At 36.8% G+C, this 26456-nt stretch overlaps 1 protein-coding gene across 3 annotated transcripts in view; it reads left to right on the top strand.

Annotated features, from left to right (window-relative positions):
• The first annotated feature begins 1557 nt into the window (after positions 1–1557).
• The window catches only part of LOC127944281 (rho GTPase-activating protein SYDE2), a 30375-nt gene continuing 5476 nt past the window's right edge, over positions 1558–26456 (top strand). For 2 of the 3 annotated variants that reach the window (XR_008150323.1, XR_008150322.1), the window contains exons 1-7: positions 1626–3018; positions 7661–7891; positions 8724–8891; positions 9344–10479; positions 19832–19958; positions 22353–22534; positions 22611–22842. Coding sequence is in view for 1 of the 3 variants with exons in the window: in XM_052540166.1 (XP_052396126.1) it covers positions 1842–3018; positions 7661–7891; positions 8724–8891; positions 9344–10479; positions 19832–19958; positions 22353–22534; positions 22611–22842 (3253 nt within the window). In the remaining 2 variants the exon portion in view is untranslated. Of the gene's footprint in view, positions 3019–7660; positions 7892–8723; positions 8892–9343; positions 10480–19831; positions 19959–22352; positions 22535–22610; positions 22843–26456 lie in introns of all 3 variants that reach the window. The other variant, XM_052540166.1, reaches the window with a different exon arrangement.

The following is a 26456-nucleotide window of genomic DNA, read 5'->3' as shown; positions in this document are numbered from 1 at the left end:
ATATATTTTTTTTTTCATTTTAGTGCAAAAATCAAACAAAAATGTTATACTAAAAAATAATTTTTAAACTTAAAACCAAAAAACATTTAACTTTGCTACAGTGTTGGAAACTAACATTAAAAAAAACGTTGTGACTGGTAGTTTTGATAGTCCACAATACCACTTGTTCATCATGATTTAATTCTTTAAATCAGTTTCTGATCAATAACATCACACTCACAGCAATTAAGCAACTGAGTACAAGATGTAAAGCAACACACACACACACACACACACACACACACACACACACACACACACACACATACTTGTTTACCACCCTGTTTGTTTCTGCTGCAGGCTGCGACATGCGCACAGATGCTCAGACAAGCGCTGCTGTGTGTGTGTGTGTGTGTGTGTGTGTGTGTGTGTGTGTGTGTGTGTGTGATTGCAGGGGGCTTTCGGTTGTTTTTCTGATAAATTTCCCTGATTTCATAACTGAGCATCCTAATCTGTCTCCTCAATCTGCCACTGCAAGCCCTTCCTCATTAAGATGCAGAGAATGCGACCCCAGTGCATGATGGGACAGGATCAGTGTCGGAGACGTTCAGATCCAGTGATGTTTTAAATGATCTGCTTTATCTGTGACAAAATGACAGAAATGAGATGCAGCTTGAATTACATCCTTTAAAAACTTGAGGTGTGTATATATATATATATAATAAAATCAACCTTGAGATAATAAACCAACTTTTTTGAAATTAGATAAAAAATTAAATAATGCATTTTGCATTGATTTAAATTTCTATGAGTTTTTTGTTCTGTATAAACACTATAGATTTGAACATGTTGTGATCAAAATACAGTCTTTAAATGCTGCACATAAAAACAAATCAGCGCGGAAGTGTTTGAATAATGGTGAGGGATTATAAATGAGGGAGAAACATCCTCGGATGCTGTTTTTTGTGTCTTGGCTCTCTTCTCTGTCGGATGTTTGTCGAATCTTAAAGAAAAGCATGAGTCAGTGTGTTAATCACAGGATCTTTGAGGGAAGAGATTAAGTGATTTGCCGGTTACTGACTCTCTTTCAGACAAACATTCCCAATAATTCCCAGAAGCCGGAGGCACATGCAGGTGTATTGATGGGATCTCTGCGTGCTTCGGTCGGTCTCAGACGTGCGCTGACACGTCTGTCAACAAGAAAAACACTTTCCCTGCAGAGCAGCGAGGATCTCATGTCTGTGATGATTATCATAATCAGCCTGAACATTACCTGTAACAAACCCATCGCCAACTCAGAAATTAACACTACTGTTACGGGACATAATGATGGTAATGGACTATCATAATTGAATTTGAAAATACAGCAATAAATCTCGAACTGAATATTATATATATATATATATACAAATGCTTTAGCATAGAATAATGTACACACTTAGATTAGTTAGAAGCTGAGTTTATTTCAGTAGCTGCAGGTTGCATGTGGAGTTTGTTTGAGCTCCGCCTCTAAACCTTTGACCCCCACAGAAACTATCTGAACTATTTCAACACACACAGAGAGAGAGAGAGAGAGAGAGAGAGAGAGAGAGAGAGGGTGTGTGTGTGTGTGTGTGTGTGTGAGAGAGAGAGAGATTGATTGTGTGTGTGTGTGTGTGTGTGTGTGAGAGAGAGAGAGAGAGAGAGAGAGAGAGAGAGAGAATGTGTGTGCGCGTGTGATGTGATGTCAGTGGATCATGGAGCCTCGCTCTGACCGCGGTGTGTCGGAGTCTCCTGGCCGCACGGACGCGCTTCTAACTCGGTTACTTTTGCTGCGGAGCCCCGCTGAACGGAGCTAAAGCTGGAGTGTCGGATCGGTACCGATGGCTGATCCTCTGCGGAGGACAATTCTAGCCAAACTCAGGGGCAAGAAGCCCAAAGGGAAAGACGCGGGAGAAGGTAAAGAAAAAGTTTCTCAAACGCAGACAGAGAGAGATTACATTTCACATGCGATGATGTGCGAGGAGCGGCGTGTGAACGCGGATCCCCGGCGCGCGGAGCGGGTCACCGGCGGCCCGGTGAACGCGCACGGAGGTCCCGCTGATCAAAGGGAACGCGGAGACTCGATCGGCTTCAGCGGCTGCGGTTTCAAACCCCGACGAGAGGCTTTAAAGCTAACAGATGGTCAAGATCTACAGAGTAAACAACCAAATGCTGCACCACTCGAGCAAAAGGCCGGGGACAACATGAGCGACTTTGAACGTCACGTCAGGGTTCCCCAGCCTCACGTGTGTGACGCGGAAAGCGATTTAATCCAGCTCATAGAGAGTTCCCTGGAGTATCATGGAGATTTTAGGATACAGGGTCCGACTTTTTTCCCCACTGATCTGGAAATAACCGTGTCCCCCGGGCTGAGAGACGGGGCCCCTCGACACCACTCGGTCGAGAGCGAGGACGACGATTATTACGATAACCAGATTCTGTCCTTTTATGACGTCAAAGAGCGGAACACGTCAATATCGGCGTCGGACGCGAGCGAAACCGACAGACTGAAGTCCCAGCTGAAAGACGCGTATTATTTGCTGATAAACGCGACGCACGGGATCAGTGTCGACGGTCAGCTCGAAGATCACGGGTTCGGGGATCAGTCCAGCAGCGCGTCCCACGACAGCGTCAGCACAGAGAGCGATTCCGCTTCAGCGTTCTCCGCGTTCCTGACGCAGAGCAGGAGCTTGCGGAACATTCGCGACGCGCGTCCCAAGCCGACGCTCCAGCGGTCGGTGAGCGATAGCGAGGTGAAGTACGCGTCGAACCGCGATGAAGAGCCGCGACGCGCCGTCGCATCGGGTCTCGATGTGCAACAGGTGGATCCTACGCAAAACCTCCCGACGCCTGCGTCATCGCGTCAATCCTGCGACGACGCAGCGGTGCCCAAACACCCCGGAGTCACCGTCAACAAGATGCAAGAGTGGATGCAGAGAGGTCGCGTGCTGTCGTCCGAGATGAAGCAGAGGATCGCGGGCTCCAAGCTGAGAGCCAGTCACGTGATGCAGCAGACAGGTATGGACCCCCGCTGCCGTGGAGGCCCTCAGAGTCATCTCAGTTACCTCACAAGATTTTAACCGGTTTTCCCTCTTCTTCCTTTAGTTCCTCTCCACTACCACACTTTTTCATGCTTGTCTTCTTGGAGATGTTGGAGGTTTTGTGCTGAAGTTTATTGAACATGCATAATAAGATGCGTTATGGGTTATCAGTGTATTTTAAAGGTCAATCTACAGCTCTGTGTTTTCAAGAAAACAATCGCTCGACAGCTATCTTCTATCATGAAACCAACAGGAATGGTTTGCGTCCATTACTAATCTAACCAGAATTTTTAATTCCAGTGTAAACCATGAATCTGAAAGGATCCGGCTGCATTTTGGAACGGATATGCATGTGTCTTGCATGTAAACCAGTGTTTTTGATAGATGCATGCTTCAAATGCACATTTATCGTCATGTTTAAATGGAATCCTATACATGGAGACCAATACAGGCTTTGTAAATGGCTTTCCAGGCCAGATTTAAGGATAAGCTATTAACACAAGCAGAGCTCATCTTATGTGTTGGATGTGGCCTGTGGGCAGCTTGTGTAGAATTAATAGAGTTGCTCTTAACTGCCATGCGAGCAGAATTAGAGGAAGTGGACGTGGTGTTCATGGAGATCCACAGTGCATTTATGCATTTGGTGGATGCTTTTATACAAAGTGACTTAAAGGAACATGACTTTGGCATTGCTAGTGCATTTTCAGGGAGTGTGTTTGTTTTTGAGAAGACAACTGTTGTGTGTGTGTGTGTGTGTGTGTCTGACAACATTATGCATAGCAATTCGAAGAAAAGAAAGGTGTATTTGCTGATGAGCCAGTGGTGTTTGTTTTGAGCCGGAGGGAGCTGTTCTCGAGGGAAATCCCGTCCCTTGGAAACACGGAGCCCCAGGGAGGGAATATTTGGAATGCCAAGGCCGTCGGTTCACTTGTTTGCTCTCGGTTCCCGAGGGCTTGAATGCAGGCGGGGATTAGAAAAGATGCATTACACGTTGGTTAAGGTAGGATTAGTCCATCCTGTTATCCACGGTTTATTTTAATCTTAGGTTTGAGGAATCTGAATTTATTTTGCTAGCATTTGTGTGCTGCTGATCTGTTTAGATTATTTTAGTAAAACACTGGTTAATCTCTCACAAACCTTCAAGAACATGTCCAAATCATATTTCGACCCTAATCACCTTTAAAAAAAAAAAAAAAGAGAGAAAATATATTTAATCTAAAAATAGATGTTTTTGTATCTATAATATTTTCATTGTGTCATTATTATTATTTTCTTGACAATTATGCATTTATTTGCCCCTCCCAAATATTAAAAAATATTTTTTATGGAATATATATATATATATATATATATATATATATATATATATATATATATATATATATATATATACAAACAATAGAATTGTACCAAATAATATACATATAAATACATCTACACAATGTGGTATTTGTTTTACTTCCTTAAGTTTATGCATATTTTAATCATAAAAATGATAAAGTACAAAAAAAAATGGTTGTCCCCAATTATGATTTTCTTTAATGTTACTGTATTCTAAAATATTAAGAATGAGATTTTTTTTTCACATTATGGTAATTTATAATATACTAAAGCTTTTTTTTTTTTAATGCGGAATAACATTTCTTAGATTTTCTCTTTTGCTTTTGGGCTGAAATATTTGTACCTAATATAAGATTCACACACGCATTCATTAAAACCGCAGGAACTGCAGTGATTTGTCGATAAGCATGCGGTAACATTGTGTCCAGTGTTGCTGTAAAGCAGTGATCTGATTGGCCAGCGGTGGCGATGACATCATCACGAGATTGAGTGTCAGAATGTGTTCTTAGGATGTGTGCAGTCTGGAGCTAAAGAGCGTTACTCTGGGAATACTCTCGGATGACAGAAAGAGAGAAACCGGAGTACAGGACGTGGAGGATGGGGACGGTCTTTCTATCGAGCCCTGAGGGACACCTGCTCATTCAAAGCCTTAGAAACAGCCCCAAACCCAGATAAAACGTGCTCGTTCACTTTCAGTGCGTTAGGTAGGAATTAGATTTGAAACCTATGAAAGCGAGTGTCATTTTTTCTAAAGAAACGCTTCACAAGCTGCACATTGGAGGAGAAGAGCAGTTTGAAACAAAGCGACAGGTCTAGTGTTGAAAATGACACCATTGTTAAAAATAGACACGTTTTGTGTTTGTGAAGTGATAGAAAAGCTCTTGCAAACATGTTTAAAACATGCCAATACAGACAGTTTATCTGATATTCTGTTACATAATCTACTGACAATCATTTGTTGTTTACTTTTATAAATGGTTTTACTCTGGAGCTTTGGTTGTTTATAAATATATTTACATAGTTTTATAAATCCTTATTTCAATTGTATTTATTTTAGTGCATAAAGTTAGACTAAATGAAAATAAACTAAATTTACTTAACTAGTCAAATAATCTATTTTTTTTCTTTATTTAGTTGTTTTTTTTTCTTTGCGTTTTTGAGTCAACCTCCGTTTCTAATTTATGCATTCATTCATTTATTTATTAATTGTTTGTTTTGTGTGGTTTTGCTGTTTTTCTTGCGTAGTTTCATCCATCTGCCTCTTATTTATTAGTTTATTAATGAATTAACTATTTATTTTGCATGTGTAAGTCAAGCTCCACCCCTTATTTATTTATTAACTATTTAATTATTTATTGTTATTTAGCTTTTTTTTTCTTGCATGTTTGCATCAATCTATATCTTTTTTTATGTATATATATATATATATATATATATATATATATATATATATGTATGTATGTTTTTATTTAATATTGCAGTTTTTTTCCCTTGTATGTTTGAGTCAATCTCCATCTCTCATTTATTAATTTATTACTGAATTTAATTTATTTAAGTTTTTTTCCATTGCATGTTTGCATCTCAATTTCTTATTTATTTAAGAATATCTTTACTTATTTTATTTATAAATTTATTATTATTAACATTATTATTATTATTTAGTGTTTTTTCTCCATGCATCTCCATCTGTAAGTGAAACTGAGCCTGTCATAGAAACATTGATCTTGTAATTGTAGTTTTAATGGCTTTAATGGCGGTCTTGTTTATGGTTGTTTGAACTCAAGGTCTGTTTTTAGTGATTCGGGCGACTCTGACCCGTATTTCCGACACCTTGTTTTCCCTTTTCCACTCCCTTCTTAGAGGAAATTCATCCGGTGCTAAAGAGCTTAGTGAGAGGTTCAGTCCAGCTTACATAAGAGCAGCATCACATGCTTGAGCTGTAAAAACACAGCTGAGCGTCTGTAATCATATACTGACTGTTTTACTAATGAAGTGGTTTGATGTGTGTGAACACACGCTGATCGAAGCGAGCGTTTCTCACCCTGGCATAAGAACATACTGCCGTTGTATAAGTCAGAGTAGAGTTTGTTGTCTGAATGTAGAAGCTGAAATAAACACTTCTGTAGCATTTCGTCAATGCTAATGCGCTCCTAAATGTTGATCAAATTCATTTTTAGCAGATACTGGTGTTTAAAATCTACGCTCAATGTCATAATGAGGTTTCGTCCAGTGTAATATTTTCACGAAAGATGTATTTTCAGTGTTTTATTTGGCTTAATGATCAACACTAAAGGTACACCTCATATTTTTGTGAACTTTGCATTTGCATTGATTTTTATTGCGTTTGTATTTATATTTTGCATTATTTTAGTTTAATTTCTATCAATTTTGTTATGCGTTTTGTCATTTTTATTAGTTTTATATATTTACGTAAAATTTCTAGATAGTTTTCAATTAATGTTTATTTGAGTTAGTAATTCAAGTACTTAAACTTGATTCCATTTTTAATTTTCATTTATATACTATTATAGTTTACATTGAAAATATAAAAATAAAAGCTTTGTAAAAATCAGTTTTCATAATCATTTTGTATTTTAAATTTATTTTTATTAAATATTTATTTAAAAAATTCTATACTTTAAAAAATGCAGATTTTTTGTTTATTTTCGATTATAGTTTTAGATATTTCGAATTTTTTGTTAAGCTTTTTTTCTTTAATTTATATTTTCCTTTATTAAAATGTTCTTTAATTTTCTTATTTGCTTTTGTTATGATTTCTCATGTGATTTTTATTTTTATTGTTAATATTTCTAAATTGTTTCCATTTGTTTTAGTGCTTCAAGTTACACTTACTTATGTTAGTTACCAGGGCAAACTTTCAAACTTTATTTATTTTTTTTAATATTTTGAATTAGCTTTTATTTTTATATTTTATTTCAGATTTTAATTAATTAATTAATTGCATTTTTTGTAATTTTGTAATGTACTTTTGGGATCTTTATAAGCTGTTTTCTAAATCGTTTTTTATTTAATTTTTATTTCAGTTGGCAATTTTACTACTTCAGATATTATGTTAATATTAATTTTAGAATTTTTATATTTTCATTTTTCATTGTAGTTTTTTTTTGTAATTGTAATATGTGAATTTATTTTTTTATTTCTAAATGCTTGAATTTTTTTTATTTCAGTTTTAATTTTTTATTTATTTCAGTTGGTAATTTTACTACTTCAAATATTTGGTTTGTTTTGTGACGCCGTTTGTTCGTTTGTGTTTGTAGCACCACTGGAGTTCGTCTCCGGTCCGTCTGTATTTCAGCGAGACTCCAGCGCACAACAGGCTCCGTTCAACCACATCACTGTCTCCAAAAAACGGCAGTGGCTCCATCAGAGCTGCGCTCGGCCCGTCCTGAAGCCCGAGGACGTCACAGCGCCCCCTTCAGCCGAGGAGGAGCACACACACCCACAAACACACCCTCCATCGAACAATAACTCACGTCTAACAGACAAAGGTGTGTACAATTTACGCTTATAAGGCTTATGATGCCTTGTTATCATAATAGATAATGTTTCCCAGAGTTTTTATCCACTGGAAGTTTATCAAGAAATCATTAATAATCAAGACTTATTTTCTGCCACAAATTGTACATCTGTCCCTTTTTTCTTTTGTGTCATATTAAATATGAATACTCCTCATATGTTTAACCTGGCAATAAATCTTAAAGCACCTAACAAATTTAAGGAAAAATTTAACTAAAATTAAAAATGAAAACTAAAAATGTAAATATAAAAATATTTTCTCTATTAACTCGTTGTCTAAATTTCACATTTTAAGAAATGTTTATTAAAACGGAAAGTAATAAAAATGACAAATGCACGTAACAAAACTACAAAAAAAATATATATATTTTTAATTTTAGTAAGTGAATGTGTTTAGTTATTTTTTATGTATTTACATATTTTTTTATTGTTTTAGTGCTTTAGAAATTTAGTACAAGACAACATTTCTAACTTTCTGTTACATTACATTTCATTTTATTCATTTATTCGTGTTCTTTTTTAATTTATTTTAATTTCAGATTTTGTTTTCAACATTTCTAATGTTCTTTTTAATTCTTTTTAATTTCTTTTTTCTTTTAATTTTAATATTTTTAATGTATATATTTTTTATATTTTAATTTTAATGTTATATTTAAACTAATATTTAGATTTTATTTCAGCTTTATTTCATTGACCAACACTTTTTTAATCAGTTTTAGTTCATTAAAGCACTGCTTTTGAATGAATACAGTGCAGAAACAGTAAATGTCCAGCGGTTTCATGGCGTTTCATTCACTTCTACAGAAGCGCCGAACCCAGCCGAGGATAGGGAGGGAGAGATCTGGTACAACCCCATCCCGGAGGATGAAGAGGCCGATCTTCCGAACTGTGTTCCCAAAATCAGAATCCTGACGGGACGAGGAGGAGCGGATCGAGACGAAAGACAGACGCAGGAGGAGAGCAGACCCACAGGTGCAGATGCTTTTCATTTGGGTTAAGTGAGCTTTCCTTCAGGAATTGGTTTTAAATTTTAGAAACATTTAAATCACAAGTAACACATTAAATTAAATATATAATTCTGAAGTAGTTAAATATACATTTAGTTTTTTCTGCTTACTTTTTATTGTACATGTCTATATAATGTGACATTTTTGCTCAAAGCACTCTTTTTGTACAACTTCTACCAATTAAGTATCTTGGTTTGAAGTTTCCAAATCACTGTTGCAGTTTTGGAAAGAATTTGGCATGAAACCTTGAAGTCACTAATAGCTAATCAGAATAATGAATTAAATAATCTTGTGGTATAAGATTGACTTAAAACATATATCCACAAATGGTACAGGGTTCATCTGAGGGTCAGCTTACCCCCGTGGATCAATGACTTGGGCAATGTACTAATTAAACTCTTCTCTTTAATTCCACAGATCCTTCAGAGCAATCCACTGGTGGACTTTCTCTCTCTTCTACTCCCAGTCCAGCTAAAAGGAGCACTGCTATCAACTGGTCTTTTCCCGATAGAATCAAGTCACCACGGACTGTCCGAAAACTGTCCATGAAGATGAAGAAACTGCCTGATCTGAGTCGGAAGCTTAGTGTTAAAGGGACCCCTTCTAGCACTGTGGCCATCAGCAACAGCCAATCAGAAACCAGGGCGCACTCACCTACAGCCAATGGGTTGGCAGAGTTGGGCAAGTCCCAGCCCAGACGGTCCCCGGCGGGTGTGATGACTGCATTGGCGAGTGGTAATGTTATTTGGCGATACCATCTCGACAGCAGTGTTTCTACGCAGCACAACTTTGACAAGAGAAGGAGCAACACCAGTGGCGTTCCCAAATCGGCCAGTAAGGGAGGTTACCTAAGTGATGGAGACTCACCTGAACTTGTAGCCAAGTCTGGCAGGCACGGGAACTCGGAAAGAAAGAACGGGAAAGCCCGGGACAGGGATCCCAATGGGAATGGTGGAAGTCCGAAGCTCCCTGGTACGGAGCTGGATATCGATGCCTTCCGTTCGTACAGTTTCTCAGAGCAGCCAAAGTCGTTAACGTACATCTCTGGACTAATGAGTCTGCACTTTTATGGCGCAGAGGACCTGAAGCCACCGCGGGTTGATTCTCGTGATGTTTACTGCGCCATCCAGGTGGACTCTGTCAACAAAGCTCGTACAGCCTTGCTGACCTGTCGGACGGCCTTCCTTGGCATGGACCACACCTTCAACATTGAGCTGGAGAACGCTCAGCACCTCAAACTTGTCGTCTTCAGCTGGGAGTCAATGCCACGAAGGAATCGAGTGTGTTGCCATGGAACTGTGGTTCTCCCGACCCTGTTTCGTGTGAGAAAGACGCACCTGCTTGCAATCCGCCTGGAACCACGTGGAATGATCTACGTGAAGCTGAGCCTCATGGAGCAGAGGCAGACCTCTCTTGATGGACAGGAGGGGGATCATGAAATGCAGGTGTTTGGCCTAGAGGCTCGGCGCGTGGTGGAACGGGAAGCTTCAGGATTAATGGTTCCACTGCTCATCGAGAAATGCATCTCTGAGATCGAGAGGCGGGGTTGTCAGGTGAGTAAGTGGAGAGGATCTTAATGGTTCTTTACCCTGCATGCAGTTCCAGACCAATTCTCCAATTTAAAGGTGAATTGTGTGTACTTCTTTTGCTGTCAAAGTACTTCACAAGGTACTTCTATTCATGTTTAATCTGCAACTAGAAGTAAGCCATTGGTTTGTTGACTTTTAAAAGAACGTCACACTGTGGCATCTTCAAAAGTGTTCTAGAAGAGTTTGAGAAGTTGAGAACTTTCTAAAGAGCATCGCACTGCGTTACCTTCAAAAGAGGCCTAGTAGTTTGGTATATTGACTTTCTAGAGAGACTCACACTGTTGTACCTTCAAAACAGGCCAAGTAGAGTTTGATATGTTGACTTTCTAGAGAGAGTCACATTGTGGTACCTTCAAAACAGGCCAAGTAGAGTTTGATATGTTGACTTTCTGGAAAGAGTCATACTGTGGTACCTTCAAAACAGGCCAAGTAGAGTTTGATATGTTGACTTCCTAGAGAGAGTCACATTGTGGTACCTTCAAAACAGGCCAAGTAGAGTTTGATATGTTGACTTTCTAGAGAGAGTCACATTGTGGTACCTTCAAAAGAGGCCTAGTAGAGTTTGATATGTTGACTTTCTAGAGAGAGTCACACTGTTGTACCTTCAAAACAGGCCAAGTAGAGTTTGATATGTTGACTTTCTAGAGAGAGTCACACTGTTGTACCTTCAAAACAGGCCAAGTAGAGTTTGATATGTTGACTTTCTGGAAAGAGTCACACTGTTGTACCTTCAAAACAGGCCAAGTAGAGTTTGATATGTTGACTTTCTAGAGAGAGTCACACTGTTGTACCTTCAAAACAGGCCAAGTAGAGTTTGATATGTTGACTTTCTGGAAAGAGTCACACTGTTGTACCTTCAAAAGAGGCCTAGTAGAGTTTGATATGTTGACTTTCTAGAGAGAGTCACACTGTGGTACCTTCAAATCAGGCCAAGTAGAGTTTGATATGTTGACTTTCTGGAAAGAGTCAAACTGTGGTACCTTCAAAACAGGCCAAGTAGAGTTTGATATGTTGACTTTCTAGAGAGAGTCACACTGTGGTACCATCAAAACAGGGCAAGTAGAGTTTGATATGTTGACTTTCTAGAGAGAGTCACACTGTGGTACCTTCAAAACAGGCCAAGTAGAGTTTGATATGTTGACTTCCTAGAGAGAGTCACATTGTGGTACCTTCAAAACAGGCCAAGTAGAGTTTGATATGTTGACTTTCTAGAGAGAGTCACATTGTGGTACCTTCAAAACAGGCCAAGTAGAGTTTGATATGTTGACTTTCTAGAGAGAGTCACATTGTGGTACCTTCAAAACAGGCCAAGTAGAGTTTAATATGTTGACTTTCTGGAAAGAGTCATACTGTGGTACCTTCAAAACAGGCCAAGTAGAGTTTGATATGTTGACTTTCTAGAGAGAGTCACACTGCGGTACCTTCAAAACAGGCCAAGTAGAGTTTGATATGTTGACTTTCTGGAAAGAGTCACACTGCTGTACCTTCAAAACAGGCCAAGTAGAGTTTGATATGTTGACTTTCTGGAGAGAGTCACACTGTTGTACCTTCAAAACAGGCCAAGTAGAGTTTGATATGTTGACTTTCTAGAGAGAGTCACACTGTTGTACCATCAAAAGAGGCCAAGTAGAGTTTGATATGTTGACTTTCTGGAAAGAGTCACACTGTTGTACCTTCAAAACAGGCCAAGTAATAATAATTAATTCTTTACATTTATATAGCGCTTTTCTAGACACTCAAAGCGCTTTACATAGACAGGGGGTATCCTCATCCACCACCAGTGTGCAGCATCCACCTGGATGATGCGACGGCAGCCATATTGCGCCAGAACGCCCACCACACACCAGCTTACTGGTGGAGAGGAGACAGAGTGATGAAGCCAATCAGTAGATATGGGGATTGTTAGGAGGCCATGATGGTCAGAGACCAATGGGCGAATTTAGCCAGAATGCCGAGGTCACACCTCTAAGTAGAGTTTGATATGTTGACTTTCTGGAAAGAGTCACACTGTTGTACCATCAAAACAGGCCAAGTAGAGTTTGATATGTTGACTTTCTAGAGAGAGTCACATTGTGGTACCTTCAAAACAGGCCAAGTAGAGTTTGATATGTTGACTTTCTGGAGAGAGACACATTGTGGTACCTTCAAAACAGGCCAAGTAGAGTTTGATATGTTGACTTTCTGGAAAGAGTCACACTGTTGTACCTTCAAAACAGGCCAAGTAGAGTTTGATATGTTGACTTTCTGGAGAGAGTCACACTGCTGTACCTTCAAAACAGGCCAAGTAGAGTTTGATATGTTGACTTTCTGGAAAGAGTCACACTGCTGTACCTTCAAAACAGGCCAAGTAGAGTTTGATATGTTGACTTTCTGGAGAGAGTCACACTGTTGTACCATCAAAACAGACCAAGTAGAGTTTGATATGTTGACTTTCTGGAAAGAGTCAGACTGTTGTACCTTCAAAACAGGCCAAGTAGAGTTTGATATGTTGACTTTCTGGAAAGAGTCACACTGTTGTACCTTCAAAACAGGCCAAGTAGAGTTTGATATGTTGACTTTCTGGAAAGAGTCACACTGTTGTACCATCAAAAGAGGCCAAGCAGAGATTGATATGTTGACTTTCTAGATAGAGTAACATTGTGGTACCTTCAAAACAGGCCAAGTAGAGTTTGATATGTTGACTTTCTGGAAAGAGTCACAATGTTGTACCATCAAAACAGGCCAAGTAGAGTTTGATATGTTGACTTTCTGGAAATAGTCACACTGTTGTACCATCAAAAGAGGCCTAGTAGAGTTTGATATGTTGACTTTCTAGAGAGAGTCACATTGTGGTACCTTCAAAACAGGCCAAGTAGAGTTTGATATGTTGACTTTCTAGAGAGTCACATTGTGGTACCTTCAAAACAGGCCAAGTAGAGTTTGATATGTTGACTTTCTAGAGAGAGTCACATTGTGGTACCTTCAAAACAGGCCAAGTAGAGTTTGATATGTTGACTTTCTGGAAAGAGTCACACTGTTGTACCATCAAAAGAGGCCAAGTAGAGATTGATATGTTGACTTTCTAGAGAGAGTCACATTGTGGTACCATCAAAACAGGCCAAGTAGAGTTTGATATGTTGACTTTCTAGAGAGAGTCACATTGTGGTACCTTCAAAACAGGATAAGTAGAGTTTGATATGTTGACTTTCTGGAGAGAGTCACACTGTTGTACCATCAAAAGAGGCCAAGTAGAGATTGATATGTTGACTTTCTAGAGAGAGTCACATTGTGGTACCATCAAAACAGGCCAAGTAGAGTTTGATATGTTGACTTTCTAGAGAGAGTCACATTGTGGTACCTTCAAAACAGGCCAAGTAGAGTTTGATATGTTGACTTTCTGGAAAGAGTCACACTGTTGTACCATCAAAAGAGGCCAAGTAGAGATTGATATGTTGACTTTCTAGAGAGAGTCACATTGTGGTACCTTCAAAACAGGCCAAGTAGAGATTGATATGTTGACTTTCTAGAGAGAGTCACATTGTGGTACCATCAAAACAGGCCAAGTAGAGTTTGATATGTTGACTTTCTAGAGAGAGTCACATTGTGGTACCTTCAAAACAGGCCAAGTAGAGATTGATATGTTGACTTTCTGGAAAGAGTCACACTGTTGTACCTTCAAAACAGGCCAAGTAGAGTTTGGCATGGTACTACTAATGATGGGTCAGAAAGAGCAGTAGGAATGTTCGTGGAACTTGCTTTTTTTTGTTGTTGTTGTTGATTTTTTTGCAATTGTAATTGGTCCCAGTAGTTGCCCAGAAATTACATATTTTGCCTTATAATGTATCTCCATGATACTCCGTGGGACTGCAGGCCCAAAAGTGGCCCAAATACAATTTATACTCTCATACGAGCAATGTGAACAGCACAAACCACATGGTCACTTCCATACGTCATCTTAAATCCAATTTTTTAGAGTGTGACCATAGTCTGAACAGTCATATCAGAGTCCATGCTGCTTTGCTCCATTTCCCCTTAGCCTCGTCTGGCTAAATCACAGTCATCACTTTTTTGAGATGATGCAACCTAGCAAGGTTGTGTGACAACAGTGTAACATACTACACATTTTTGTTGCACACTGTGTAGTCTTTCACATACTATTTTAAGTTAGTATGCATTAAAAACTGTGCAGTTTTCCCTGTTGAAGAGTTTTTAGCCTCTGGAAAAACTACATTGATAGCCAAATCCAACGAGATTGTTTAAGGACTCATGCAATGTAGTGAGGTCATGTAACAAAGTGCAGCATACTGATTATTGCAAACTTTTTAAGCGTTTTCCTCGTTCTATTTTATTAATGCATTTTTTTATGCATTTATGTATTTGTTCATGCATTATACATTTGTTTATCCATTTATGTATGCCGATGCATAAAGATGCATTTGAAAACTATTTTCAAGCTTTTTCCTCTTTTTAATGTATTCATGCATTTATTTATGCATTCGTTTATGCATTTGCATATTCATGCATTTATATATATGCATAAATATAGTGACAAGTGCATACTTCATACTACTGGATACACTTCCTACAGTATGTATATGCTGTTGGCCTCCAAACAAACTACTGACATTTTTCAGTAGCTCCAGTCTGTGGTATTCCTGGTATCAGAGATGCACAAATGTGCAATTATTGCATTTATTTCTGAGATGATAATTAGATGTTTATTGCCAATATAAACATGCTTGGTCAAGTGACAGCAAAATAGTTTAAGTGTTTAGTTTAATGCCCGGTCTATCCTATACCTGTTCTGTATTCAGTTCAACTCTCTTTTTCTCTCTTAATTTTTATTCTTATATACAGATTATTATTTTTTTCATATAACAAAAGTGCAATTTATATTTTCAAGAACACACAGTTAATTTTGGGTGAACTATTCTTTTGAATTCTAAACTTTAAAATATACTTTCCATTCCTAAGGGTTTTAGTGGATTCAGGAAACTCTTCAGCTGTTTTTAACAAGACTGTGGTCAAGCTATTATTTTCTCTGAGTGACATTTTTAGTTATACACACACACACATCACTGGTCTGAATCAAGGTGCTGTATCACATTGTAGGGAATTTTTTCTGTTTATTGTAGCTTGTGCTTCTAATTCATTGCAGAATGTGCAAGGATGTGTTTGGAATGAAATGCTAGTTTAATACCTACTAAATTGTGTTCAAAATATACTATAAATTAAATGCATACAAAATGTAAATTTATTTAGTTATTTATTTTTATATTTATTCACACATTTATTTATGTATTTCTGTTTATTTATGCATTCCTTTATTTGTGCATTTATTTCTATATTTCTGCATTTATTTGTGCATTAATTTATTTTTGCTCTTATGCATTGATTTATGCATTTGTTTATACGTTTCCATTGTAATTGCATATTAATGCATACTGCTAATTTAAAATAATGCAGTATATATAATGTAGAGAATCATATGAGAATATGAGAATATTAATTAGAATCTTATTATTATTATTATTATTATTATTATTATTATTATTACTTTAATATTTAAATTAGTTTACAAATTGAGTATTGTATTATTATATTTTAATAAAACATGCTACATACAGATAAAATGTGCTGAAATGTATCAATAATAATAATGCTCGCAAATTAATTAAAATAAGCTAATTATTAAATCAAATATTATTATCATTGTTATTATTATATAATTTTTTCATTATTAGTTTATGACTATTTTTATTATTATCTTAATGAAAATAGACTAATTAACTTATTATAATTATTTCAACATACAGATAAAAATATGCACAAAAATGCATTATAATGCTATTTGCACATTGATAATTAAATTAAATTAAATATTATTGTCAAATTTATATTTTGACTGACGGTTGTGTGTTTGATTGACGATTGTGTGTTTGACAGTTGTGTGTTTGATTGACGATTGTGTGTTTGATTGACAGTTGTGTGTTTGATTGACGATTGTGTATTTGATTGACAGTTGTGTGTTTGATTGACGATTGTGTGTTTGATTGACAGTTGTGTGTTTGATTGACAGTAGGGATGTCAACGATTAATCGATGATCGATTAATTGTCGATAAGAGATGCAATCGATTAAGGCTGTCGATGGTCGGTTAACCGATTCAATGTTGGGCTGCGTGCGGCTCATGCGCACTCAACACATGCGAGCGGCTGTGAGTGACGGTGACGATATATAAAAGCATCATCATTCATTCACAATGTACAAATTAAGCTTTTAATGTGATTTAAACTTTAGAGTACATTAAAATAGAAACAACATTAAAGTTCTTCAACATTAAATGCAATAGAAATGTAGTTACTAATCATTTCATCAGATAACTGTTTTATATCGTGCGCTTTGCAGGGCTGCGGGACACAGTGACAGGACAGGTAGTCTATTCATTCCTACAACTTGTTAATTCATTCCTACGAATTATTAATGTGGCAATTGTACATGTTTCATTAATTTTGTTCCCTAAATAACCCATGATTTAAGTGAAATAAGGGAACAAATTAATAAATCGAACGAATTCTTAATTCATGAAATCTTTAATTTCCATTCCCATGTTTACCACAGTAAGAGATGCGAAAACAGTTATTAAAAGCGAAAGATAATAAAATAAACCTGGGAAATTAGAGGGTTAGACTATGAAGATTTAGGAAAAGAAACAATGCCTAAATATACTAAATTTGTGGAAATTCGTGACCAACCGGCAAACCAGAACAAAGCCGCGTAAATGAAGACTATGGGGTCCAAAAGCATCGTGATCTAACATTTTCCAGTTAACCTATTATTCCTCTAATAAACAAAGCTTTTATACCACACTTGTCATAATCAGATCTTATCATTTCTAAATAAATAATTGCTGGATTCAAAACAGCGATTAATAGGCGCTGTGACCGACACATTCCTGGAGCATTCAGTTTAAATAGACCGTAGTATACCGGTCCACTCTGCTGTTATGCCAAGGACGTTTTTGCTCATATGAAGAGGATCATCTTTTCCGTCTATATGCGAATGCGTGTTAAGTACAAGCCTAGTTTACATTATAAATAATAGTTTAACATTCAAATACATTGCGAATATGGAAACATTTCGATTTGTGCCGAATGAGACATGAGCAATAACCTCCAAATAAATCTAGCCAAAGCCGCGCTCGATCATCCTTGTCTGCACGCATGCACTGTCACGATCTAATGATTTTAATGATTACGGATTTTTAAAAATCTGACATTTTCTAGGACAGAATCCAGCAGGATCAAATTAATGTGAGCAACTGTGTTTTGGTGCAGCAGCGCCGATGTAGTTCACTTAATGTGCAGCGCAGTCACACGCGCTCCACATTTCGGATAATTTTATACAATAATGTCAGTTGAAAACATTGCAATTGTGCTTTAAAATACAACAACGAGCACCACAAAACCATTTAAAGAGGCGCGTTCAGCGTTCTCCGTGCGGGATTGGAAACTGTCAACAAAGTAAAATGACCTCAAAAGTATGGCGCGCTCTCTTCATTTTATCAAATGATCATAATCGCATCTATTCATTTTATAATCCTGCTACTAGCATTTTATTCAGACTAAAACCTCTTTAATTCAAGTGAGAAAGCGTTTTGTGTGTGTGTGGGGCTTTTGCACATCCTGTCATACCGCTGACTGTGTGCCTGCAATAGACGCATTTTGCAGTAGTATGGTCAACGATTAATCGATTAATTGATCGTTAATTTAAACGACGATCGATCATGAAAATAATCGAAATTTGACATCCCTAATTGACAGTTGTGTGTTTGATTGACAGTTGTGTGTTTGATTGACGATTGTGTATTTGATTGACAGTTGTGTGTTTGATTGACAGTTGTAAGTTTGACAGTTGTGTGTTTGATTGACGATTATGTGTTTGATTGACGATTATGTGTTTGTTTGACAGTTGTGTGTTTGATTGACAGTTGTGTGTTTGATTGACAGTTGTGTGTTTGACAGTTGTGTGTTTGGTTGACGGTTGTGTGTTTGACAGTTGTGTGTTTGGTTGACGGTTGTGTGTTTGGTTGACGGTTGTGTGTTTGACAGTTGTGTGTTTGGTTGACGGTTGTGTGTTTGATTGACGATTGTGTGTTTGACAGTTGTGTGTTTGGTTGACGGTTGTGTGTTTGGTTGACGGTTGTGTGTTTGGTTGACGGTTGTGTGTTTGGTTGACGGTTGTGTGTTTGACAGTTGTGTGTTTGGTTGACGGTTGTGTGTTTGGTTGACGGTTGTGTGTTTGGTTGACGGTTGTGTGTTTGACAGTTGTGTGTTTGGTTGACGGTTGTGTGTTTGGTTGACGGTTGTGTGTTTGATTGACGATTGTGTGTTTGACAGTTGTGTGTTTGGTTGACGGTTGTGTGTTTGGTTGACGGTTGTGTGTTTGACAGTTGTGTGTTTGGTTGACGGTTGTGTGTTTGGTTGACGGTTGTGTGTTTGATTGACGATTGTGTGTTTGACAGTTGTGTGTTTGATTGACGGTTGTGTGTTTGATTGACAGTTGTGTGTTTGACAGTTGTGTGTTTGGTTGACGGTTGTGTGTTTGACAGTTGTGTGTTTGGTTGACGGTTGTGTGTTTGGTTGACGGTTGTGTGTTTGACAGTTGTGTGTTTGGTTGACAGTTGTGTGTTTGGTTGACGGTTGTGTGTTTGACAGTTGTGTGTTTGGTTGACGGTTGTGTGTTTGACAGTTGTGTGTTTGGTTGACGGTTGTGTGTTTGGTTGACGGTTGTGTGTTTGACAGTTGTGTGTTTGGTTGACGGTTGTGTGTTTGGTTGACGATTGTGTGTTTGATTGACGATTGTGTGTTTGACAGTTGTGTGTTTGGTTGACGGTTGTGTGTTTGGTTGACGGTTGTGTGTTTGATTGACGATTGTGTGTTTGACAGTTGTGTGTTTGGTTGACGGTTGTGTGTTTGGTTGACGGTTGTGTGTTTGACAGTTGTGTGTTTGGTTGACGGTTGTGTGTTTGGTTGACGATTGTGTGTTTGATTGACGATTGTGTGTTTGACAGTTGTGTGTTTGATTGACGGTTGTGTGTTTGATTGACAGTTGTGTGTTTGACAGTTGTGTGTTTGGTTGACGGTTGTGTGTTTGACAGTTGTGTGTTTGGTTGACGGTTGTGTGTTTGGTTGACGGTTGTGTGTTTGACAGTTGTGTGTTTGGTTGACAGTTGTGTGTTTGGTTGACGGTTGTGTGTTTGACAGTTGTGTGTTTGATTGACGATTGTGTGTTTGACAGTTGTGTGTTTGATTGACGGTTGTGTGTTTGATTGACAGGTGGTGGGTCTGTATCGTCTGTGCGGTTCGGCTGCGGTGAAGAAGGAGCTGCGGGAAGCGTTCGAGAGAGACAGTCACTCCGTCGAGCTCTCGGAAAACAACTACCCTGATGTTAACGTCATTACAGGTACTGAACGGTAACACACACACACACACACACACACACACACACACACACACACACACACACAGAAGGAACAGAGTATAACTATTCCTGAGGTCAGTGTTGTAATGAGAGCTAGAGCTGTGTGATATATTATAACCATTCAAAAGTTTGAGCTTAGTAAGTTTGAGTGCTTTTATACATCATGGACACATTAAATTGATCAAAAGTGTCAGTATAGATTTCTATTTCAAATAAATGCTGTTCTGTTGAACTTTCTATTCATGAAACCTAAAAGATAAAATGCATCACAGTTTCCAGAAAAATATTAACTGTTTTCAACATTGATGATAATCAGAAATATTTATTGAGCAGTAAATCAGTATGTTACAATGATTTCTGAAGATCATGTGACGCTGAAGACTGGAGGAATGATGCTGAAAATACAGCGGAGCATCACAGAAATACATTACACTTTAACACAGATTCACACAGAAAACAGATGATTTAAATAGTAAAAATGTTTCAGAAATTTGATAAAGAGTTTGATAAAGTGCAGTTTTTCTCATTTTGTCAGTGTTATGTGTGTGTGTGTGTGTGTGAGAGAGAGAGAGAGAGAGAGAGAGAGTGTGTGTGTGTGTGTGTGTGTGTGAGAATACTGTCTGTTTTCTTTAGTTGCCTGTCACACACTTCCTGTGTCAAAGGTCAGGTCTGAATTAGCGCTTCTATTTGCAGTCTGTTAATTAGCCGTGAAAAACTCTCTGTCAGTAACTAACACAAATACTGCAGCATCAGCACTGCCTTTTGGCTTTGGCTCACCAAAGTTGCATTTATTTAATTAATACAGTAGAAATTCTGCAATATTTTTAATATTTAAAACAGCTGTTTTCTGTGTGAATCTGTGTTAAAGTGTAATTTATTTCTGTGATGCTCCGATGTATTTTCAGCATCATTCCTCCAGTCTTCAGTGTCACATGATCTTCAGAAATCAGAATAATATGATGATTTACTGCTCGAGAAACATTTCTGATTATTATCAATGTTGAAAACATTGTCTACAGGACTGCTGTCAGATTTAAAGTGACAAATGACATTTCTATTCATGAAGAAGTGAGTTGAATTGACTTCTTGAAGAATTAAACGCACCGTGAGTCTTTCAAAACACTGATCTGTTCTGTTGAGCGGCCTGATATAACGACTTCTGGCTGGACCAATGGCATGAGTTTGGGGGCGGGACTATCTGCTTGCCTGACCAATAGCAGACTGACATCACCTCACACTCTTTAACAGAGGTGTTTGATCTTTTAGATTCTACAGACCCCCAAATATATTGATCCTTATGTGAGGGACCACTATCCTAAGATTTAAAAGGCCTCTGTATAGTTTCTTTTTTAAAGACCCAATTTATACTGTGAAAAATAATATTATAAATATGTCAGAATATTATTTTTAAAATATTTGGTTTGTTACATTTATTACATTAGATTTATTTTGTTCAATGCATTATATTACTTTGTTAGATGTCGTTTATTTAATTATATAATTTTTTACATTAATTGTTTATTTTACTATTATTTTGATATTATCTTTTTTTTCATGTATTTTATTAATTTATTCTTTATTTACTTATTTTAAACTTTTTTTCATAATTTTTTTCTTCTTAAAAAAAAAACTTTAATTTTCTTATAATTTACATTTAATTTCACTGCATTTCTCAGTGATTCATAAACGATTCGTTCATAGCAAATCTAATTTTTTTTAATTATCATTTATTTTTAGTATTCGTTATTTGAATCTTGTTGAATTTTAAAATTTATCATTTAGTGTTTAAAAAAAAATATTTTACATGCTTTAATTTTTATGATTATTTTTAATTATAATTCTATGTTACTTATTTCTATACTTATTTCTATTCTTTTTTCATTTTTTATATTTTTCCATTTTTAATTTATTATTTTACCTTTATTTTTAACATTTATTTTAATCTAATTTGTATATATTTATTTAATTTAATTTAATCTATTAATCTGTATTTATTTTAAATGTATTACTTTATATATATTTATTTAAAAATCATTTGATTTCATTTATTTATTTTTATAAACACATATACACAATTTTTCTCTAAACATTTCCACTGAAAGCTCTATAGTAATAATAATAATCATTTTTATAACCTCTTTCCAAAACCAAAGATCACTTTAAAAAGTCAGAAAAAGAAGTCAAGTCACCTTTATTTATATATCGCTTTAAACAAAAGAAATTGTGTCAAAGCAACTAAACAACATTAAGAAAACAGTGTGTCAATCATGCAAAATGACAGTTAAAGACATCATTGAATTCAGAAAGAAAAAACACAAACAACAACTAGCAAACATAAAAGATAGACAGTACAAGTAGAGGTTTGTCTCTCTGCAGGCGTGCTGAAGGACTATCTCCGAGAGCTTCCTCATCCTCTCATCTCGAAGCCTCTCTACGAGTCTGTTCTGGACTCGATGGCCAAGAGGCCGCTGCAGATGGAGAGCGGCGTCTGTGAGAACGACCCGGCAGACTCGGATCACGCCGTCGGCTCACTGCGGATCCTGCCGGAGGTTGAGAAGGTACCGGAGCGTTCTGGAAGGAAGCCATCAGCGTTGGTGTTTCTGGTGTCTCTCACACGTGTGTGTTTGTGCTCAGGCGACCCTGCGGAAGCTTCTGGATCACCTGAAGCGCGTGGCGTCCCATCACGAGGTCAATAAGATGACCTGTCAGAACCTGGCGGTGTGTTTCGGGCCGGTTCTGCTCGGTCAGAGACCCGAGGCGTCCTGCCACGGGAAGCGGGTCTTCATCGACTCCGAGGAGCTTGCAAGCGCTCTGCACTTCAAGGAACACATCGAGGTCCTTCATTACCTGCTCCAGCTCTGGCCAGGTGAGACACAGGTTTCAAATCAGTGTTTCTTTCTCATGCAAAGATCAGTTCCCTGGTGCTTCTTCGCAAATTTCTAATGGGAATCAGTTATAAATTCATTATGAATACAAAGAGAATTCTTTTTTTTTTTCTTTTTTTTGCAAAAATAAAAGCTCTGGTTTAACCGAGCAAAGAAATTAAGATAGCATTGAATATTAGTGTTGTAATTTTACTGTTGATAATAATAATGATATGTTGACTTATTTAAATGATATTTAATATTTTTTTTAGTACAAAAATCTTAATTTAGTTTAATATGGATATATAAATATATATAAAACAATAAATAATTTATTATACAAATAATAATAATAATATAATAGATACAATAGGTTATAATAGATCGTATACATTTTTATTGTACAGTACAATAGTATTTTGCTTTTTTTTCATTTGTTTAATTTTCGATAAAGCAAAAAAATAACAATAATATTATTAAATTGTCTATAATACATAAGTATTGTTGTTTTAGTAAATACAATATAGTGTTTCAGAGTAAACATAATTATTACTGCAGTAATATATTCTTTTTTAAGTTGCTTAATTCTTTAAATTTTTTAATGAATTTCTTTTAATAAAAAAAATATATATTGGTGGGGAATTTTTTTTATAAAAGTTGTTTTGTTTTCCAGTAAAAATATCTGAGTATCAATTTTAAACTTGTTTGGACTTGTTTTCAGAAAGTATATCTTAAAGTAAGTTTATATACTTAATATGTGACCCTAAAGTAAAAATAAAACAGTCATAATTGATATTTATACATCATCTGAAAGCTGAATAAGTTTTCCATTGATGTATGGTTTGTTAGGATAGAACAATATGTGGCTGAAATACAACTATTTAAAAAACACTTATGACGGTGCAAAAAAAAAAAAATCTAAATATTGAGAAAACTGTCTTTTAAAGTTGTCCAAATGAAGTTCTTAGCATTTCATATAGCAAAACATATAAAAATTATGTTTTGATATATTTACGGTAGGAAATTTACAAAACATATTTATGAATCATGAGCTTTACCTAATATCCTAATGATTTGTGGCATAAAAGAAATATCGATAATTTTTTATGTATAATAAACTGTTTTTTATTCCAGGATCACATATATATATATATATATATATATACTATCATTTAATATACTAATTAGAGCCCGACCGATATGGATTTTTGGGGGCCGATGCCGATGCCGATATTAACTTGAAAAGAGCCGATTTATAAGCCGATATTTTGATTTTGAAAATAAACTGGATATTAGACCCATTTCCTATAAGCTGCACTTACATAACATTCAATGGCAAAATATCTGCCTGTTCTATGTATGTGGGCTGTATAAACCATTTTCCAGAAGGGATTTATGTAAAAAAAAAGCCTTAGATTACGGTCTCAATCACTAAACAATTGCACATCAAAAGTATATATTTTTTAACGATCAAAAAACAGTCTGATTTTAAACATTTAACACTTTTACTTTCTTCCAGTTGAAGCTGATTTTAACAGTCTGTGTGTGTACTGTAAATAAATTATAATACTAAAGTTAAAGTATTTGCAGAAGTAGTCCCACACTTTTGCTGCTACATCATTCACCTTTTTCAGCCATCTGTAGGGCAGAAAGAGACAGAGAAAGAATAAGCATGTGTATTAATAATATCACCATGTATCATTACTCATGTCATCATTAGAATTATAATAATAATAAACAGGGATCTCCTACATAGGCAAAAATGAGAAATATATATATATTTTTTTATTTGTCAAGCAATAGGTATTAACCTCCTTATATTTAACAATATTATTTCAACATTTTCCTGTTATGTCTGTAAAGCTGCTTTGAAACAATATGTAAGAAAAAAAAAGAAAAGAAAAAAGCGCTTGTTCAGCTCACATTTATTTACATGTCCCCTCTGATTTAATCATTTCTGACGCACCTACTGTAGTTACTGTAACTACACTATATTTGCTCTCACAGACACGTTCACAACGGACCCGTATATCTTCTCCTCTTCTCTTTGTGCAGTCTGAATCAAAATGGTTAACGTTAGTGCCATGAACACACCGCTGTCAATTTTGAGAAGAACCACCTTCAAACAAGTTAATAGCAAGCATTTAAGGGGCATGCTAAAAAGGAAGCTATATTAGCGTTAGAGTAACGTAACCAGCCTGAATTCACCAAATTGTTCCCTGGGCCTGAGGGTAGCCTCTTCTTCCTTGCTTCTCTCTTAATTCTCATCAGCAGGACTAGCGCTATCGCTCGCTTCTTACAACGGGACAGATACATGTTTGCTGCTGACCGAAAAGAGGAACAACAGACTATGAAAGAGCTCCCGCTAAAAGTTTTTAAAACTCCGCCTACGCCATAGCGCAGAGCAGGGCAAATCGCGTTGTATCTGAAGGGCAACGCTAAACCCAGCGGCCAAGCGCTGTGCATACCGCGTCCTGTGTGAAAGGCCCATTACGCGGTCATTATGTGGGAAACACACCGCAATAGATTAAGCACTAAACGCTAACTTTATAGTTCGACCTCTTATTAACGTTCGCGCTCTTCCACTGATAAACATGGTATTAGCTTTGTGGCTAATCTAATATAGCAATGCATTAGCGGCTCTAAGTGATGTTACAGAATATTTAGAAGTGATAATGATAGGACCGTTAACTAGAACTACCACACCGTTTTTATATACAGTGTATGAACTAAACCTACAATCATTTCACATGACGAACGACAGACTCACCTGGGTGGCTTGGCTGATCGCTTTCTTCTTTGTGGATTTCTGGCGCTGTTGCAACTCTGGAGCTGCAGACCGCCCTCTGGTGGGCAAACTATGCAACACTCATAACATGAGTGAAGAATATGAGACTGTTTCTCATGTTTCATCGGCCGTTATAAACGCCGATGCCGATTTAAATGCAATTAGCTCATATCGGCCGATAATATCGGCCGGCCGATATATCGGTCGGGCTCTAATACTAATTAAGTATAGAAAATATTATTATTTTATATTATACTATATAAATTATCTTGATCATTTAACAAAAAATTATCATAAGAATTATTATATTTATTAATTTGTTAAAGTTTCTAAAATAAAATAATTATGCTGACAATAATAATAATACAATTACTACTACTTAGGGATGTCCCGATCCGATCCACAAGATCGGTATCGTGCCGATACTGGCCCAGAACGCTGGATCGGAGATCGGAAAAAAATATAATCCGATATCTATCCAACACAAACCATGGGAAAAACCATATATCTTAAACCATCGCCTAAATGCTTGAATATCAGCATTTCCCTTGCTGCGACATCCAGTTCAGTGCGCAGCCTGTCACGTGATAACAGTAGTAGCCATGAGTTTGAGAGTTAAAGTGCAAGTGGGAGGGGTGTGCAATATAAATATTTTTGGATCATGGACGAAAAATGCGCTTCACGATGAAGACAGTAGACAGGCGACGCACACCTGATGCATCATTCCCAAGATGAGGTCCGGTACTTTTATAATCCTGTTAATCTTTTTTGGATTTTTATAACATTAAGTTAATGACGTGTTTTAATGTCGCATCTGTTTTAATATGC

The sequence above is a fragment of the Carassius gibelio genome, chromosome A23 (assembly GCF_023724105.1).
Source record: "Carassius gibelio isolate Cgi1373 ecotype wild population from Czech Republic chromosome A23, carGib1.2-hapl.c, whole genome shotgun sequence".
NCBI lineage: Eukaryota > Metazoa > Chordata > Actinopteri > Cypriniformes > Cyprinidae > Carassius > Carassius gibelio.
This window is presented reverse-complemented; position numbering and strand designations above follow the sequence as displayed.